The 20859-nt window shown below is 46.1% G+C and overlaps 1 protein-coding gene across 1 annotated transcript in view; it reads left to right on the forward strand.

The window, feature by feature from the left end:
- Nucleotides 1–20859, forward strand: part of ITGA1 (integrin subunit alpha 1) — a 334632-nt gene that overhangs the window by 122412 nt on the left and 191361 nt on the right. The window contains exon 8 of the mRNA XM_063964201.1: nucleotides 2475–2623. Within this exon, the coding sequence (XP_063820271.1) occupies nucleotides 2475–2623 (149 nt within the window). The remainder of the gene's footprint in view (nucleotides 1–2474; nucleotides 2624–20859) is intronic.

A 20859-nucleotide genomic window follows, 5' to 3' on the forward strand; every position in this document is an offset into this window, starting at 1 on the left:
CACCCGGTTTGGGAGCTTTGGTACATCCCCATGGTACTAATGTGGACTCCAGTATCCTCTAGGACGTAAGAGAAAATAGGATTTTAATTACCTACCAGTATATAATTTTCTCGTAGTCCGTAGACGTAGAGGATACTGGGCACCCACCCACTGCTTAGTTTTTCCTGCACTGTTACTTTGTTAAGTAATGTAGTTGGTACAGCTATTGCTGTTCCTGTTCAAGTTTGGTTAGCATGGCTTTCCTCTTGTTTGTGTGTGCTGGTTCGAATCTCACCACTTTTCTGTTACATCCTTCCTCAGGATATGTCCGTCTCCTTGGGCACAGTTTCTAGACTAAGTCTGGTAGGAGGGGCTTAAAGTGCCCAAGGCCCCTAGTGGACCCATCTATACCCCATGGTACTAATGTGGACCCCAGCATCCTCTACGGACTACGAGAAAAAGATTTACTGGTAGGTAATTAAAATCCTATTTTCATTTTGAAGATCTGTTAATTTAATTTTTCAGCTGATAAATCTGTTCACAAGGATCAAGCTGAAAAAAATTAAATACTGCATATTTTTGTCTCTTAATCTTTTTTAGTAGTATTTTAAAATAATAAATTCTATCAATTTATTATACCCTTGAAGCACTCTTTATATTACTTTTTATATTTAATCAGTAATAAAAAATTTTTGAAAAGTAAAAAAACTGTTCGTGTTTAAATTCACTATTATTTTGCCAATCAAACAGCAGAGTCGATCATCTAGAATGTATACTGTACCGTTCCATAGGGTATGCGACAATAACATCCAGAACTGCATTACATTCGCTCTGGGATTTTTTTAAGGCAAATATTTGCCATAAGAACCAGAACTGTCTCAGATTCTCAGCACTTCAGTTAAACCTTGTTTGTACTTATAAGTCATTTAAAATAAATATCTTGTATCATTTACAAAAAAATATGTAAAATAACCCACTAGGACATTAGGTTCAAATTGTTTAATGTGTACTTTGTTGTTTAGCTATAGGCTTGTACAGGACTCATAGCAATGTGTGTATACAAATGTATTATTAATACAACCCCTACTGATTCATGTTCAAAACTGGGCCTTTTGACTGACCACTTGTCCCTTCTGTCCCAATAGCAGAACACTGGGGCAGATGTATTAAGCCTGGAGAAGTGACTAATACTAATAATAATATTTTAAGATTTTGCCAAATAATATAAGAAGAGTGATAATACTACAAATAATCATTAATAATAATAATTAATTAGCATAATTAAAATAACTAGTATTTTGTACCCGTCATTAGCCAGGTCACTAAATATTGTACACAGAATTGTAGTTTTTTTTTTTTTTTTTTTTTTTTTTTGGGGGGGGGGTTTACTCTGTCTTCCCCGCCTACCTATTTCCCTTCCCTTTTCAACATTATCTCTCTCACCCCTGCCCCTCCTGTCGCCACAGGGCCACAGTGAGGGGGGAGGCGAGGTCATAGGCATCAGGCACCTACAGGAGGTAACAGTCCTGTACTAAAAAAGAAGCTTGCAATGGGGTTTCACTATCAGGTCAATTGGAACACTACACTAGTACTACTGCTCTCAAACATTACGCATTACATAAGTGAAAAGACCCATATAAAAACAGACAAATTAGGGGAAAAAAGAATGTCAGGCATAGGATTCAAACCAGTTCCAAGACACTCCAATAGCATAGGACATGAGTACTAACCCACTGAGCCACCTGATCATCGGTCTCATGTATCCAAACACCACTGGGGGAGAAAAGAGGCTGTCCAAAGGTCAGACAGTGATTTCATAACTATGTAGGTGCTGTAAGCATTGTCTACCTTATCTGTATCTATAGTGACTCTTGGTATGGTTGATAATAGAGGAGAATAGCTACATTAGCAATGACCCACATTACAAGGTTTCATATAATTTCACATAGATCCTGTTAGTTCTAAATAAGTGTAGCGGAAAAAAAAAATATGAAAATTAGAAAAGATATTCTAAAAACAATAACATTTACGGGATGGTATCAGGATGCCGCCAATTGGGATGCTGGCGGTTAGAATACCAACAGCGGCATGCCAATGTGAAGAATCCCGACACCTAGTAGGTATGTATTCTGTGCCTAATCCCTATCCTCTCTAACCCTACTTTTCCGCAGCCTGATCCTAACTCTCCCCCCCACACCACACGCAGCCTGACCATCCCTGGTGGTGCCTAACCCCTCTCCCCAAAGCCTAATACTTCCTCCTGCCTCCTTCCCTGCAGCCTCACCCTACCCCAACCCTCCGCCCACAGGCTAAACTTAACCAAGGTGGATTTACACTGCCCTCCTTTACGGCCCTATGGTTAATTGATCTGCAATGGTGTGGACATATATTTATCTTGTGGATATGATTAAGTGAAGCCTTGATAAGCACTGCATAATGGTTTAAGACATTGTAGTGGATCTTTAATGACTATAAACTGAAATCATTTTTTTTAGGTTGCAATAGTTCAATATGGAGAAAATGTAACTCATGAATTTAACTTGAATACGCACTCGTCAACAGAAAGTGTACTAGAAGCAGCAAGCAGAATTAAACAGAGAGGAGGCTCTCAGACATTGACGGCCCTTGGCATCAATACGGCAAGGTTTGTGTACAAAAATGACCATGTATACCTATATAAGCCCCAGAGTGATTTATGAATTATGTTCGTATCTTCATGTGAAAAGGTTTTCAGGCTGTTACATGGTTAAGTGCATCAAAAAAGCACTGTGATTGCTGGGGTGCAACATTGGTACCTTCTGATTAGAGGAAAGACCATAACTTTCCTAGCGGGATTCAGGAAACAGGCGGTGACTTGCCTTTTACATACCTGCAAAAATTACATTTCATGCTGATGGTATCAACAATAAAAAAAAGCTTCAAGAGAGAGATAAGGGGTGTGGCCAATTTCTGAGAGACATGGCCCACCAGCGACTGTACTCCCTTGGCTATGAGCATTACCCTTGGCAACGAGCATGGATTCCAGAGCATGAAACCCCTGGCAACGAGCATGACACCCAGCACATGAAACCCCTGGCAATGAGCAGGTAATTTAAAAGTAATTAGAAGCTTTACTGTAGGGAATAATGTATCACGGGCATTGCGGTGTATGGCACAATATGGTGCACTGGGCATAATATGGTGCAAGAGGCATCACTGTGTGTGGCTTAATATGGTGGAATGTTTTTCCTTTTCCTGTGGTGGCCAAAGTCTGTTGTTGCAGGGTAAAAAAATGGGGTGTAATGTAGTCTTTTCCTGCGAGGCCATGCTCATTTCACTGAGGCCACGTTCCCTCACCAGGAGTAAAAAAAAAAGTTTTTATATGTCTATGAGGGGGGGCGGGCATTTTTTAATGTCTGTTGGGGGGGAGGCACATTTTTTTAATGCTCACACTGGGAGCTAAATTGTTTAGAATCAGCCCTGATCCTATGTGTAATGCTGCATGCTGCAAAGGTGACTATTTCTTCTCCACAGCTCGTCTGGCCTGGGAAATTAGTATCTGCACCCACTATCAACACTGCACTTGCGCAATGTGGCAGAGATTGAGTTTTTACCTTTGTTTTACTGAATTGCATTTTACATTAACCAGATGCATAATGTATTTTACAGCACATTCAAGTGTAAGAAAACATAAAGCATAACTTAGAATTTACAACAGTGACATATACAATATAATAAAGGCAGTATAATATCCCTTTACTATTGTAAGCCATTCGATAAGTCTTGAACAAGCAGTATGTTGGGACAAAAATGTAAAATCTCTATTTACTGAAAAAAGGGTGTAGAACATTTTGCAGAGGGGAACTTCCAAAATTCTCAATTGTCTGTTCACTTTTGAATGCACTAGGCGGACAAAATAGGGGCCTTTGCTGATAATTAAATGTGTGCAAATTCTGCAATCAGTAAAAGGAGGGCAATGTACGAAATCATTGAAGTCAGTGAAGCTGAATTGTCTTTCTATTGGATATTATTTTTGGCTCTATGAAAAAACCCACACACAGAAAAAGATCCACTGTCATAAATGTCATAAACAAAAGGTTCATCATATATCACAAATGGTAACCAGAAAAAAACGCAGATGAAAGACGCCCACAAGAAAATTGCATGTGGAAAAAAACACACTGTCATAATGCCATTTCCCGCTGGGCTTTTTTTTGGTTACCATTACTTTTATACTTTAGTTTTATTACATTTATTCAGGACCATAGTTACTGCTGTGTTAATGTATGGCATGTGGATGGCAGTTAGAGATGGCTGAATGATAGATCAGGTCCATGTCCTTCCATAATAATCATCTTCTCACAGATATTCAGTAAACATTATAAAAATCTGTGAAGGCAATGATAAATACAAGTCGATGTAGAGCAGTGGTTCTCAAACTCGGTCCTCAGGACCCCAAACGGTTCACGTTTTCCAGGTCACCCAGCAGGTGCACTGTGTATCACCAACTGTCACATTTTAAAAATCTACAGGTGAACTGCAAAACATGAACCGTGTGGGGTCCTGAGGACCAAGTTTGAGAACCTGTGATGTAGAGGGATCATTACATCAAGGGTGGGATTGTTTCAAGGCTTTGTTAATTTTGTCGACTAAAATTTTGACGAAGTATTCATTGACTACAGGTTATTTCAGGACTATAATGAAACTAAAATTAGACTAAAATGAAAACTGAGATCCACTACCTAAATCTTAACTACTAAAACAAAGCAAAAAAACTGTGACTAAGACTAAAACTAAATTGAAAAGCCTTGTCTAAGGACACTGGAATAGGAAATAGGATTGTGTATTGCACTTGTTTGTTCTAACAAGCTTAAGGCTTTAATTGGTATATGATATATGGGAGTACTATGGTAAATCAAACTCAGTATGTAACACATTCTCAGCCTACTGAACCTTGATTACTAAACACATAGTTATGCAAACTTCTCCAGGGGATTTTTAGAGAAATGTTCTTCAGCAAAATCCATTACAGTATCATTAAAACTGTTTGCAAAAGTTATGACTAAAACATTGACTAAAATTTACAAGTAAGTGACTAAGGGGGATATGTACTAAACAGTGAAAAGAGTGGAGACGTGAGCCATAGGATAAGTTGCCCATGGCAACCAATCAGCATTGAAGTAAGACTTGTAATTTGAATACTATAAAATTAGAGCAGCTCATTGGTTGCCATGGGCAACTTCTCCACTGGCCCACTTCTCCACTTTTTTCACTACTAGTTAGTACATCTCCCCTTAAGACTAAAACTAAATTGAAAATCCTTGTCAAAATTATTCTTGTCAAGATCTACTGGCATACTGTCTCCATTGCCGACTCCAGCAAGAGTAACTGTTATTGATGTTGCCACCTGTGTTCCTCCCCTAGTGATCTTAGCAGTTGCCTTGGTGACAGCAGTGGTTGCACAACTCCTGCCAACATAGAGACCATGGGCCTGATTCAGATGTGGTTGGAGGTGGCATCACTGTTGCTTACTTGGAAGCAGCAGCGATGTACAGATATGATAATGCAGCAGAAGGCGTCTGGTATAAGTAGATGCCTCCTGCATTCATTTGTGATCCAGTGCTGCATCATAAGACACAGCATTGGATCACCTGCAACACCATTGGCCTGCTGCCTGTCCGATAGGTTCATGCAAGCCGGCTGCCGCTCTTCCAACCAAGAGGCCAGGAAATTTCCTTCCGAAGACAGAGATCCTGGCCTCAGCACTCCCCCAAAGCAGAGACGACATGCCTTCTTTTTGGGAACGGCTGTTGTCGCTGCTCCCTCCCTGTCCCCAAATGTCTGCAGCCATAGTGCGTCCAGCGACGCGGGACCTGTACTGCACATGCGCAGTTCTTGCGTGGCGTTGTGCAAGTATCGAACATCGGTACTTTGCATCATGTGCCACAGATCCTTTGAGATCTGAATTGAGTCACATATGCAGTGAGCATGATGAAAAGCAAACATATCATCTGGATCAATACCTCTTTAGTTCTTGAGACAGATGTGATCTAACACCAAGAGAGGGGTACAAGAACCGGGCCGGTATAGTGTGTGGCAGTGACACACAAAACTATATGAATGGGACCCCAAGAAGTTGCAATACCAAGGCCTGAAATTCCTCTAGATACAAATGCAGGTGAAATCATGGACTCATAGTAGGTCTGCTTGGTTTCACTTAGTTGTGTTATGTTCCTCTACTGTGGCATCGTGTCCCACTCTGTCAGCATAGATAGGTGTCTTAGGGCCTGACTCAGAGAGGGGCGCAATTCACACAGCAGCTGCATCTCTGAAGGCTAATGCTGCAGGAGGTGTCTGAAGGCATGAGACACCTACTGTCGGTATTGCAGATTTGAGTGCTGTGTCCAAAGACTCAGCATCGGATGACCATCGTGGCCATTGGTTACAGCATCGGCCATCTAAGTAACCCTAAGGTTACTCAGAATGACCTCCTCATCTCCGCTGCTGAGGCTAGTAAATCTGCATTGGAAGATGCAGACACTGGCCTCACCACTCCCACAAAATGTAGGTAACACGCCTCTGCTTTGGGAAACTGTCTCTAAACAGCTGCAGCATGTCAATCAAGCTTAGAGGGAACTGTGAGGGATCTCATAGAACAAAATCTGCACATGCAGATGTAAAGATCGTGCTCATACAGAATGCAGATCAAAAATAAGAGATGTACGCAACTGTACATCTCAGAGGTAGACCCTTAGTACATTTTGTAATCGGACAGTAGTAATTTTTTGCATTCATATGATGGTCTGCAATGTGTTTGTGAAACCAGGCCCCGCCCACTCTTGACTCATGTTAAATATGTTTCTTTATGGAATGTATAAACTGCATGCAAAAGTAAAACATGTGTGAATATATGGCTCATCTGATACACAAAACTTGTAATGTTACTGTAGCATCTGTCCTTGCCACTAATTCTTCCCAACAGCGCTTCTCAACTGGAAAATATTCCAAACTATTCTAACTATATTTCCTCTGTTCTCTCTCGTGTCTGAAACGCTGTAAAGTAAATATCGCATAATGGATCTTTTAACTGTACAACTCAGATATCCAAATATGGAACTTAACATGGTTATGAGATCCTTGTGAATTATGATGCTTGCTATATGGACTGTCATAATGGAATGCTAAGGCAGCTAATTGGATTTATCTCGGGATGAGTTATTCCAGACTGACCCACGCCATATTAAGCTCCTTAAACAACGTACGGTATATAGTGTATCTGTTCTACTGGAGATTGTGAAGGAGGAAATAACTGAGCTTATACCACATTACAGAATTCTTACTGAGAAAAGATGCTTATCCCTTTTATGAAATGACAGACGTACAGAAGAAACAAAATAAGATTTTACTTACCGATAAATCTATTTCTCATAGTCCGTAGTGGATGCTGGGGACTCCGTCAGGACCATGGGGAATAGCGGCTCCGCAGGAGACAGGGCACAAAAAGTAAGCTTTTAGGATCACATGGTGTGTACTGGCTCCTCCCCCTATGACCCTCCTCCAAGCCTCAGTTAGGTACTGTGCCCGGACGAGCGTACACAATAAGGAAGGATCTTGAATCCCGGGTAAGACTCATACCAGCCACACCAATCACACCGTACAACCTGTGATTTGAACCCAGTTAACAGTATGATAACAACGAAGGAGCCTCTGAAAAGATGGCCCACAACAATAATAACCCGATTTTTGTAACAATAATTATGTACAAGTAATGCAGACAATCCGCACTTGGGATGGGCGCCCAGCATCCACTACGGACTATGAGAAATAGATTTATCGGTAAGTAAAATCTTATTTTCTCTAACGTCCTAGTGGATGCTGGGGACTCCGTCAGGACCATGGGGATTATACCAAAGCTCCCAAACGGGCGGGAGAGTGCGGATGACTCTGCAGCATCGAATGAGAGAACTCCAGGTCCTCCTCAGCCAGGGTATCAAATTTGTAGAATTTTACAAACGTGTTCCCGCCTGACCACGTAGCTGCTCGGCAAAGTTGTAAAGCCGAGACCCCTCGGGCAGCCGCCCAAGATGAGCCCACCTTCCTTGTGGAATGGGCATTTACAGATTTTGGCTGTGGCAGGCCTGCCACAGAATGTGCAAGTTGAATTGTACTACAAATCCAACGAGCAATAGTCTGCTTAGAAGCAGGAGCACCCAGCTTTTTGGGTGCATACAATATAAACAGCAAGTCAGACTTTCTGACTCCAGCTGTCCTGGAATTATATATATATATATATATTTTCAGGGCCCTGACAACGTCTAGCAACTTGGAGTCCTCCAAGTCCCTAGTAGCCGCAGGCACCACAATAGGTTGTTTCAGGTGAAACGCTGACACCACCTTAGGAAGAAACTGGGGACGAGTCCCAGTTCTGCCCCGTCCGAATGGAAAATCAAATATGGGCTTTTGTAAGACAAAGCCGCCAATTCTGACAATCGCCTGGCCGAGGCCAGGGCCAACAGCATGGTCACTTTCCATGTGAGATATTTCAAATCCACAGATTTGAGCGATTCAAACCAATATGATTTGAGGAATCCCAACACTACTTTGAGATCCCACGGTGCCACTGGAGGCACAAAAGGGGCTGTATATTATGCAATACTCCCTTGACAAATGTCTGGACTTCAGGAACTGAAGCCAATTCTTTCTGGAAGAAAATCTACAGGGCCGAAACTTGAACCTTAATGGACCCCAATTTGAGGCTCATAGACACTCCTGTTTTCAGGAAGTGCAGAAATCGACCTAGTTGAAATTTCTTCGTGGGGCCTTCCTGGCCTCACCCACGCAACATATTTTCACCACATGTGGTGATAACGTTGTGCGGTCACCTCCTTCCTGGCTTTGACCAGGGTAGGTATGACCTCTTCCGGAATGCCTTTTCCCTTAGAATCCGGCGTTCAACCGCCATGCCGTCAAACGCAGCCGCGGTAAGTCTTGGAACAGACATGGTACTTGCTGAAGCAAGTCCCTTCTTAGCTCCTGAGGCCATTAGTCCTCTATGAGCATCTCTTGAAGTTCCGGGTACCAAGTCCCTCTTGGCCAATCCGGAGCCATGAGTATAGTTCTTACTCCTCTACGTCTTATAATTCTCAATACCTTGGTTATGAGAAGCAGAGGAGGGAACACATACACCGACTGTTACACCCACGGTGTTACCAGGACATCCACAGCTATCGCCTGAAGGTCTCGTGACCTGGCGCAATACCTGTCCCGTTTTTTGTTCGGGCGGGACGCCATCATGTCCACCTTTGGTCTTTCCCAACGGTTCACAATCATGCGGAAAACTTCCCTATGAAGTTCCCACTCTCCCGGGTGGAGGTCGTGCCTGCTGAGGAAGTCTGCTTTCCAGTCGTCCACTCCCGGAATGAACACTGCTGACAGTGCTATCACATGATTTTCCGCCTAGCGAAAAATCCTTGCAGTTTTGCCACTGCCCTCCTGCTTCTTGTGCCGCCCTTTCTGTTTACGTGGGCGACTGCCGTGATGTTATCCCACTGGATCAATACCGGCTGACCTTGAAGCAGAGGTCTTGCTAAGTTTAGAGCATTATAAATTTGCTCTTAGCTCCAGTATATTTATGTGGAGAGAATTCTCCAGACTTGATCACACTCCCTGGAAATTTTTTCCCTGTGTGACTGCTCCCCAGCCTCTCAGGCTGGCCTCCGTGGTCACCAGCATCCAATCCTGAATGCCGAATCTACGGCCCTCTAGAAGATGAGCACTCTGTAATCACCACAGGAGAGACACCCTTGTCCTTGGATATAGGGTTATCCGCTGATGCATCTGAAGATGCGATCCGGACCATTTGTCCAGCAGATCCCACTGAAGAGTTCTTGCGTGAAATCTGCCGAATGGAATCGCTTCGTAATAAGCCACCATTTTTACCAGGACTCTTGTGCAATGATGCACTGACACTTTTCCTGGTTTTAGGAGGATCCCGATTAGCTCGGATAACTCCCTGGCTTTCTCCTCTGGGAGAAACACCTTTTTCTGGACTGTGTCCAGAATCATCCCTAGGACCAGCAGACGTGTCGTCGGAACAACTGCGGTTTTGGAATATTTAGAATCCACCCGTGTTGTCGTAGAACTACTTGAGATAGTGCTACTCCGACCTCCAACTGTTCTCTGGACCTTGTTCTTATCAGGAGGTCGTCCATTTTCTTTGAAGACGAATCCTCATTTCGGTCATTACCTTGGTAAGGACCCGGGGTGCCTTGGACAATCCAACGGCATCGTCTGAAACTGATAGTGACAGTTTTGTACCACGAACCTGAGATACCCTTGGTGAGAAAGGCAAATTTTGGGACATGGAGGTAAGCATCCCTGATGTCCCGGGACACCATATAGTCCCCTTCTTCCCGGTTCGCTATCACTGCTCTGAGTGACTCCATCTGGATTTGAACCTTTGTAAGTGTTCAAATATTTCAGATTTAGAATAGGTCTCACTTAGCCTTCTGGCTTCAGTACCACAATATAGTGTGGAATAATACCCCTTTCCCTGTTGTAGGAGGGGTAATTTTATTATCACCTGCTGGGAATACAGCTTGTGAATTGTTTTCAATACTGCCTCCCTGTCGGAGGGAGACATTGGTACAGCAGACTACAGGAACCTGCGAGGGGGAAACGTCTCGACATTCCAATCTGTACCCCTTGGATACTACTTGTAGGATCCAGGGGTCCTGTACGGTCCTAGCGTCATGCTGAGAACTTGGTAGAAGCGGTGGAGGGCTTCTGTTCCTGGGAATGGGCTGCCTGCTGCAGTCTTCTTCCCTTTCCTCTATCCCTGGGCAGATATGACTCTTATAGGGACGAAAGGACTGAGGCTGAAAAGACGGTGTCTTTTTCTGCAGAGATGTGACTTAGGGTAAAAAACGGTGGATTTTCCAGCAGTTGCCGTGGCCACCAGGTCCCATGGACCGACCCCAAATAACTCCTCCCCTTTATACGGCAATACATCTTTGTGCCGTTTGGAATCTGCATCACCTGACCACTGTCGTGTCCATAAACATCTTCTTGCAGATATGGACATCGCATTTACTCTTGATGCCAGAGTGCAAATATCCCTCTGCGCATCTCGCATATATAGAAATGCATCCTTTAAATGCTCTATAGTCAATAAAATACTGTCCCTGTCAAGGGTATCAATATTTTTAGTCAGGGAATCCGACCAAGCCACCTCAGCTCTGCACATCCAGGCTGAGGCGATCGCTGGTCGCAGTATAACACCAGCATGTGTGTGTATACTTTTTAGGATATTTTCCAGCCTCCTATCAGCTGGCTCCTTAAGTACGGCCCTATCTGTAGATGGTACCGCCACTTGTTCTGATAAGCATGTGAGCGCCTTATCCACCCTAAGGGGTGTTTCCTAACGCGCCCTAACTTCTGGCGGGAAAGGGTATACCGCCAATAATTTTCTATCGGGGGAAACCCACGCATCATCACACACTTCATTTAATTTATCTGATTCAGGAAAAACTACAGGTAGTTTTTTCACATCCCACATAATACCCTTTTTTGTGGTACTTGTAGTATCAGAAATATGTAACACCTCCTTCATTGCCCTTAACGTGTGGCCCTAAAGGAAAATACGTTTGTTTCTTCACCGTCGACACTGAAATCAGTGTCCGTGTCTGGGTCTGTGTCGACCGACTGAGGTAAATGGGCGTTTTACAGCCCCTGACGGTGTTTGAGACGCCTGGACAGGTACTAATTTGATCGCCGGCCGTCTCATGTCGTCAACCGGCTTGCAGCGTGTTGACATTATCACGTAATTCCATAAATAAGCCATCCATTCCGGTGTCGACTCCCTAGAGAGTGACATCACCATTACAGGCAATTTGCTCCGCCTCCTCACCAACATTTTCCTCATACATGTCGACACACACGTACCGACATACAGCACACACATAGGGAATGCTCTGATAGAGGACAGGACCCACTAGCCCTTTGGGGAGACAGAGGGAGAGTTTGCCAGCACACACCAAAACGCTATAATTATACAGGGACAACCTTTATATAAGTGTTCCTCCCTTATAGCATTTAATATATATTCATATCGCCAAATCAGTGCCCCCCCTCTCTGTTTTAACCCTGTTTCTGTAGTGCAGTGCAGGGGAGAGCATGGGAGCCTTCCCACCAGCATTTCTGTGAGGGAAAATGGCGCTGTGTGCTGAGGAGAATAGGCCCCGCCCCCTTTTCGGCGGGCTTCTTCTCCGGAGTTTGTGATATCTGGCAGGGGTTAAATACATCCATATAGCCTCAAGGGCTATATGTGATGTATTTTTCGCCATACAGGTATTATACATTGCTGCCCAGGGCGCCCCCCCCCCGCGCCCTGCACCCTCCGTGACCGCTGTGTGAAGTGTGCTGACAACAATGGCGCACAGCTGCAGTGCTGTGCGCTACCTGATGAAGACTGAAAGTCTTCTGCCGCCTGGTTCCGGACCTCTTCAATCTTCAGCATCTGCAAGGGGGGTCGGCGGCGCGGCTCCGGGACGAACCCCAGGGCGAGACCTGTGTTCCGACTCCCTCTGGAGCTAATGGTGTCCAGTAGCCTAAGAAGCCAATCCATCCTGCACGCAGGTGAGTTCACTTCTCTCCCCTAAGTCCCTCGTAGCAGTGAGCCTGTTGCCAGCAGGACTCACTGAAAATAAAGAACCTAAAAACTTTTTCTAAGCAACTCTTTAAGAGAGCCACCTAGATTGCACCCTGCTCGGACGGGCACAAAAACCTAACTGAGGCTTGGAGGAGGGTCATAGGGGGAGGAGCCAGTACACACCATGTGATCCTAAAAGCTTACTTTTTGTGCCCTGTCTCCTGCGGAGCCGCTATTCCCCATGGTCCTGACGGAGTCCCCAGCATCCACTAGGACGTTAGAGAAAAGCATTTACCAATTCATTTAAAAGTTTCCAGAACAATTAATAAAGCAGAGTTAGAATGCTGAGTACATATAATAGATCATTAGTGTCTTTATGGGAAGATTATTCATTTAATGAAATACCAAATGAAAAGCGGCTCAAGTAAAACAGAAGTAACAGCTGAGGACTGGTTCATGTCAGCCGAGTATGAAGAGGACCAGCTGGAAATGTGGGAATCCTGAGTTTTAAGACTATCTAGTGCAAGGATTTCCTAGTTAAAGACATTGAAGTGTTGGCTGAAAGTAGCACTATACTCAGGACTGCCATCACAAATTGCGGGGCCCGGGACTGACAAACAGTGGGGGTCATTCTGACCCGTTCGCTCGCTGCTGTTTTTCGCAGCCGAGCGAACGGGTCTCTACTGCGCATGCGTCAGCGCCATAGTGCGCCGGCGCATGCCAGACGGCCGAAGGCCGTTGTAGGGCTGCGATCGCCTCTGTCTGATTGACAGGCAGAGGCGATCGCTGGGCGTGAGGGGGCGGAACGGCGGCGGCAGGAGGGGGCGGAACGGGGGGGCAGGAGGGGGCGGAACGGGGGGGCAGCCCGCAGCTACTGCGGGCCGGGGAGCGAGGAGTAGCTCCCGGCCAGCACGCTAAAGCTGCGCTGGTCGGGAGCTACTGTTGAAGTACAAAGGCATGGCCGCTGTGTGATGCCTTTGCACTGCTGCCGGGGGCGGGCACTGACTTGCGGGGCAGACTAGCCCTGTGCAGGGAAGATGATCGTAGCTACGATCAACTCGGAATGACCCCCAGTGTCCCCCTGATGGCTGTCCTGACTATACTAACAGAAAGTTCTGCTACCTCCTTGGGACTCTGGGGCACAGGAAAGGGTGCACACAATGGGCCTGATTCAGAGGTGGATGGTTTTAGTTCTGTGCATGCTAATGCCACAGAAGGTGTATTATGTAAATAGACGCCTGCTGCAAGCTTCTGTAATCAGCATCCGAAGATGAAGCATCAGATCACCTGCATGAACATTGGATGTCTGAGTAACCCTCGGGGTTCTCAGGATGGCCGGTGTATACACACTGATGGGGGCCAGGAAATCTGCGTCCCCAACTTCAAATGGACGCAGGCATGTCAGTCATGCTACAGCTTAGGGGGCAGTGTGTCCATCATGGCATCCACCGGTCTGCACATGTGCAGATCAGTAACCATCAGAGATGTACAGAAACCATCGGATTTGTGTACATCTTTGAATCGGGCCCTATGCTGGTAGATAAACACACCTCTGTCTTTCTGATCAATCATCCAATGGCACCAAATACAGCTCCTGCACAGGTGTTCGGTGGTGGTGGCTGTTGACACTTTGTTGTACATTCCTGATTTTTATTTTATTAAATTGACATACAGTAAACTGTGCATAGCACCTTAATTGGGTGCTTACCTACCCGCGGATAACTGGACAGAGCACAGACTGTCACTGTTACTATAACCCAGGATGTGGTTGTGAGTGTGACTGCTGTTCTTAGTTATATATATCTATATATCTATATATACATTTGTTTGGGCAGACAGAAACAGAGGAAGTCATCAGTTGTCAATTTTGCAGAAATTCTGATGCTACACTTTTAACAAAAAAAAAAAACCTAAAATGTATTTAATAAAAAGAAGATATAAATATAAAGATCTGGCAGATAAAATTCTCCTTGTCTCTCATATAACGTTGTATCCATCCTAACCACATTTAATTGATACTAAACTTCCCAGCACACAAACTAAGGGCCTAATTCAGATCTGATTGTAGATGTGCGAGAAAACGCACATCTACGCTCAATTTCTTTGACATGCGGGAGACACCCAGCACAGGGCAAGTCCGCCCCGCATGCCGTATCCTGACCCCTCCCCCCTGCGCACACATGTGAAAGAATTGAACGCGGCAATGCTTTTGCATGTTTTGAGTAGCATGCCTGCGCAGCCTCCGTGGCCCGCCTCGCAAACGGTTCGGATGCGCCTGCCTTGTCTGGACTGCTCCCCTAAAAGGTAGTTTTGACCAGTGCTTAAAGTGGTCCTAGAGAGGTGGTGGAACTCACCCCCCTCCCCACGGCGCCCATGAAATAAAGGTATTGCGCGCGCCGTAGGCGCGCGCAGCAAAAAGGGGGTGTGGTCTCAAAAAGAAAGGGGCGTGGTCACACAATAGTAATAATGCCCACAGTAGTAGTACCCAAGTGGAAATTTTGAAGTGGGGGTATGGAAAAGTGAAGGGTGCAATTATGTGCGCGCCGAAGGCGCGCGCACTCCTGACAAGGGGGCGTGGCCACGCAAAAGGGGGCGTGCCCTTCAGTGTAGTTTACCACACCATATACCCCTTATACACATTATGCACCACAATAGTAGGACCCCTTTCACATTATAGCTCACAGTATGAGCCGAAATTCACATTTATACCACACAGTATGAGCCACATTCATATTACACCACACAGTATGAGCCAAATTCACATTACACCACACGGTATGAGCCGAAATTCACATTACACCACACAGTATGAGCCGAAATTCACATTATAGCACACGGTATGAGCCGAAATTCACATTATAGCACACAGAATGAGCCAAAATTCACATTATAGCACAGAGAATGAGCCGAAATTCACATTATAGAGTGACAGAGTGACAGGGAGAGTGACAGCAGGGACATGGAAAGTGACAGCAGGGACATGGAAAGTGACAGCAGGGGAATACAGTAGGGACTAGGGAGAGAGAAAGGCAGCAGGTTAGATTACCTGTTTAGCAGCGGCGGTGGTCTGCGGTGCTGTGGATGAGTAGGCTGTGGTAGGCGTGACGTGGAGGAGGCTGTGGGCCTCGGAGATAGTGCGGAGGAGGAGGCTGTGGGTGCGCAGAGGTCCGAGGGCGGGGCGGCAGAAGAGGCTGAGGGCGGCTGCAGTGGATCTGGAACCAGTCTGGCTTTATTATCCCTGCCGCCGCATCGAGCTCCTGTGACCACGGCGATAATATTTCAAAACTGCTGCGGACCGGCAGCCAATCAGCGACAGATTTGAACTAGTAGTGCCGCGGTCACAGAAGCTCGATGCAGCGGCAGGGATAATAAAGCCGGCCTGGTCCCAGATCCGCTGCAGCTGGGAGTCTGGAACCTGGGCTTCCAGTGCGGCGGCGATGGTAGGGGCGGAGCGACGGAGGGCGGACCGGGAACGCAGCTTCTTTGTCGGCCCATACAGTAATGCCCCCAGCAGTAGCATCCCTTATACAATGCCCACAGTAGTAGTGCCCCTTATGCAATGCCCCCAACAGTAGTGCCCCTTATGAAGTGCCCCCTTTACAATGCCCTCATTAGCTGTGCACCCCATCAGTAATGCCCTTAATGGTAATGCCCCTGTGTAGTATTGCCCCTAGTCGTTTAGCCCCTGTAGTTTAGCCCCAGTAGTCATGCCCATACTGGTAATGCCCCTGCAGTTATGACCCCAGCAATTTACAACCCCCCCCTCTAGTTTAGCCTCTGAGTGGTAATGCCCCCAGTAGTTTTGCCCTCATGTAGTTTGCCCCATGTAGTTTAGCCCCCAGTGGTAATGCCCCCTGCAGTTGTGCCCCCAGTTGTTTAGCCCCTGTAGTTTAGCCCCCATGTAGTTTGCCAAAGTTAGTAATGTCCCCAGTAGTTTGCCCCCTTGTAGTTATACCCCCAGTAGTTTAGCTCCTGTAATTATGCCCCCTTGTAGTTTAGCCCCCAGTAGTAATGCTGCCAGTAGTTTGCCCCTTTGTAGCTTGCCCCCTTGTAGTAATGCCCCCAGTAGTTTGCCCCCAGTAGTTTGCCCCAGCAGTAAAGCCCCCCAGTAGTTTTCCCCCAGTACTAGTGCCCCCCAGTAGTTTGCCCCTCTGTAGTTTGCCCCAGTAGTAAAGGCCCCCAGTAGTTTGCCCCCAGTACTAGAGCCCCCCAGTAGTTTGCCCCTCTGTAGTTTGCCCCAGTAGTAAAGGCCCCCAGTAGTTTGCCCCCAGTACTAGAGCCCCCCAGTAGTTTGCCCCTCTGTAGTTTGCCCCAGTAGTTTGCCCCCAGTACTAGAGCCCCCCAGTAGTTTGCCCCTTGTAGTTTGCCCCAGCAGTAAAGCCCCCCAGTAGTTTGCCCCCAGTACTAGAGCCCCCCAGTAGTTTGCCCCTCTGTAGTTTGCCCCAGTAGTAAAGGCCCCCAGTAGAAACGCCTGTGGTACACATATAGGAAGGAGGGAGGGAGGGAAGGAGGGAGGGAAAGAACTATACTTACCTAGCCCCGCTCCCGCCGCAGTCCTCTCTCGCCGCCCGCTCCTCTGCACTATGGGAGAGACGTCATGACGTCTCTCCCATAGCGCGCACTGACAGAGCCGGAAGCCGGAGCTCAGTACTGAGCTCCTGCCTCCGGCTGCCGCAGCGGAGAGGGAGACGGGCGCCCGCTGGTAACGCAATCTCAGCGGGCGCCCGGCATCTCCCTGCAGCGCCGCCCGGGACATCGGGTTAGGTGAGCCGGGGGAGGCGGAACTGCGTTCCGTCTCCTGGTGGAACTGACGGAACGCAGTTCCGGCCCGTTCCGGCTCACTTTAACCCCTGGTTTTGACGCTCACAAAACACGGCGGCGGCGCCCCGTTCCCGCCCCTCCAGGTCTTGAACAGCGCTCTGAAGAGAACACAGTTTAGAACTTTGCACATGCACGTACCAGTTTACGTGCATGCACAGATGTGCAGAAATCACTTCACAGCGATTTTACCACATCTGCGTCAGGTCTGAATTGGCGACTATTGGTCTGAATTGCACAACTATTGGTCATAGTTGTGCACAAACCTGGAATGTTCTGGAGACACCTGGATTCCAGTGAGAACCCCTGGACTCCCAGCAGAGTAGCCTGCCCCCCTCCCCCCCCATAAGTGGGCAGGATGGGGTCATGATGAAACAAATTGTGGCGATTGGTGTCGTTATGGTCCCTCCACTCCTGCGTAAGGAAGAAAACTGCTGTGTTTGGCCATGTGGGCGACTCCTTGATGATGCATACTGGATCTCCATGCCCCTCCACATCTGCACTTTGACTCACCCTGGATCTCCCAGGTGGAAGCAGCAAAAGTAAGTAAGTACAGTATGCTTTGTCTGAGCAGTAATTGGGCTGTCATGGAATGTTCTCATTAAGACAATTTCCAGTTTAAGGAGCGTATCTATCAAAGCTTGGAGAGATATAAGGTACCAACCAATCAGCTCCTAACTGCCATGTAACGTGCTGTGTTTGAAAAACTTCAGTTGGAAGCTGATTGGTTGGTAATTTATGCCCCTATGTGTGTTGATGGAATTGGTGGCTGCCCAAAGTTGGTCTGCAGTATAAAAACAGGTTTCCAAGTGTATCATTTGTGCCAAGTGTAGAGTGGAGAAAATGCAGCCTGATGATGATGATTATTATTATGATGATGAAGACGACAACTATGAATCTTAGTACATAGATAGGGGAGGTTGGGCTGCAGAGGTGTGCACTATTAGAAAGCAATGGCTACTGCATCTCCCCATTGTGCATACATGTTGAGCACTAGGACCCAGGGAGGTCTGTTCTCCGATCTAATGGATTACTACACATGTGCTGCAGTCACCTTGTAGATCCTTACCTAGTATTGTGTGAGAGATTGTGATGTAATATGGTGGAGACACAAGTCTCCATGCTTAGCTCCACAGAGACCTGCATATGAAACTGTTCTACCACCCTGCACCAGTATCCGTTTACAATATATACTCACCAGCTGGCGAGCTGTATGAAACCCAACTACACTATGAGCTCAGTCAATCACCAGTGTGTAACAATGAGAACGGTTGTACCGGATCAATAAACCAACACTACTGGTTGATTAACTGGGCTGTTCATAGATTGCACAAACGAAATCTATGATGAAACAGCCCCTGCTCTCGAGGCTGAGAAACACGTCAAGCATCCCGCCCGACGTTCTGTCCGGTATCCTGGTCATCACCTACACTCAACACACAAGCAGTGTGTATTAGCGGCTCCCGCTACGGAATCACGAGCGAACGGCTTCTGGTCCTGATCAGCCGCGCTCCGACACTGTCCTGTGAGTCCAGCATCCATCCAGTGCTACTGACAGCTTCTTCTGTGCCGCCGCACAGCGGTGTGGGCAGCCGGCGCCCACTATCAGGAAGGAGACAGCGGTTAATCTCTCCACCATTGAAAGGCCTGGGTAAGCTTTTGCACGAGACTGTACAAATAGCGGTTCCAGCTTAAAAGTCACTGCATATACATGGAAACATGTTCATTTAAGCTGCCCAGAAAAAGCCTCCCTTTATTTGGATGAGACTGTGAGCACTCAAGCTGTTTATCAAATGGTGGATAGTTCAAATATATATCACTTTTAATGTGGATGGACTTCCAAAGAAATATCTAATGAATTTATGTGATCAAATTAGCCCATGCATGGAGCTTAATCTAAGAAGTATTAGTGAAATATAAATGCTGCATCTTTATCTGAAATACAGGTGGTTACGTTTTTCTAAGGGAGCTCTTACAATGTATCTTATATTTGTTACCATCTTTAGCTATTAATTTTTGGTGTATATTACATGAATTATGGCCCTCATTCCGAGTTGTTCGCTCGGTAAAAATCTTCGCATCGCAGCGATTTTCCGCTTAATGCGCATGCGCAATGTTCGCACTGCGACTGCGCCAAGTAAATTTGCTATGCAGTTAGGAATTTTACTCACGGCTTTTTCATCGTTCTGGCGATCGTAATGTGATTGACAGGAAATGGGTGTTACTGGGCGGAAACAGGCCGTTTTATGGGCGTGTGTGAAAAAACGCTACCGTTTCCGGAAAAAACGCAGGAGTGGCCGGAGAAACGGAGGAGTGTCTGGGCGAACGCTGGGTGTGTTTGTGACGTCAAACCAGGAACGACAAGCACTGAACTGATCGCAGATGCCATGTAAGTCTGAAGCTACTCAGAAACTGCTACGAGGTGTGTAATCGCAATATTGCGAATATATCGTTCGCAATTTTAAGATGCTAAGATTCACTCCCAGTAGGCGGCGGCTTAGCGTGAGCAAATCTGCTAAAATCCGCTTGCGAGCGAACAACTCGGAATGAGGGCCTATATTCCAGGATAATTGGTTTATTCACTGAATTGTGACAGCTATATATAAAATATTTTTAATAATAAATTTTATTAATACTGTTTAATGGTAGCGCTTCTCTGAGTATTTCTTGTTCATAGATTGAGTCATCTGCTGATGTGTGCCTACAGCAGGCATGTCCAAACTGCGGCCCTCCAGCTGTTGTGAAACTACATATCCCAGCATGCCCTGACACAGTTTTGCTGTCAGAGAATGCTAAAGCTGTGTCAGGGCATGTTGGGAAGGGTAGTTTCTCAACAGCTGGAGGGCCGCAGTATGGACATGCCTGGCCTACAGTATATACCTCTGCAACAGCAACATCTGCACACATCATTTCCCGTATGCACAACTATGCATAGTGGCAATTAGTGATGTGCACCGGAAATTTTTCGGGTTTTGTGTTTTGGTTTTGGATTCGGTTCCGAGGCCGTGTTTTGGATTCGGACGCGTTTTAGCAAAACCTCCCTGAAAATTTTTTGTCAGATTCGGGTGTGTTTTGGATTCGGGTGTTTTTTTACAAAATAACCTCAACAACAGCTTAAATCATAGAATTTGGGGGTCATTTTGATCCCATAGTATTATTTAGAGATGAGCGCCGGAAATTTTTCGGGTTTTGTGTTTTGGTTTTGGGTTCGGTTCCGCGGCCGTGTTTTGGGTTCGACCGCGTTTTGGCAAAACCTCACCGAATTTTTTTTGTCGGATTCGGGTGTGTTTCGGATTCGGGTGTTTTTTTCAAAAAACCCTAAAAAACAGCTTAAATCATAGAATTTGGGGGTCATTTTGATCCCAAAGTATTATTAACCTCAAAAACCATAATTTCCACTCATTTTCAGTCTATTCTGAATACCTCACACCTCA

Source organism: Pseudophryne corroboree, chromosome 1, assembly GCF_028390025.1.
Source record: "Pseudophryne corroboree isolate aPseCor3 chromosome 1, aPseCor3.hap2, whole genome shotgun sequence".
NCBI classification, from domain to species: Eukaryota; Metazoa; Chordata; class Amphibia; order Anura; family Myobatrachidae; genus Pseudophryne; species Pseudophryne corroboree.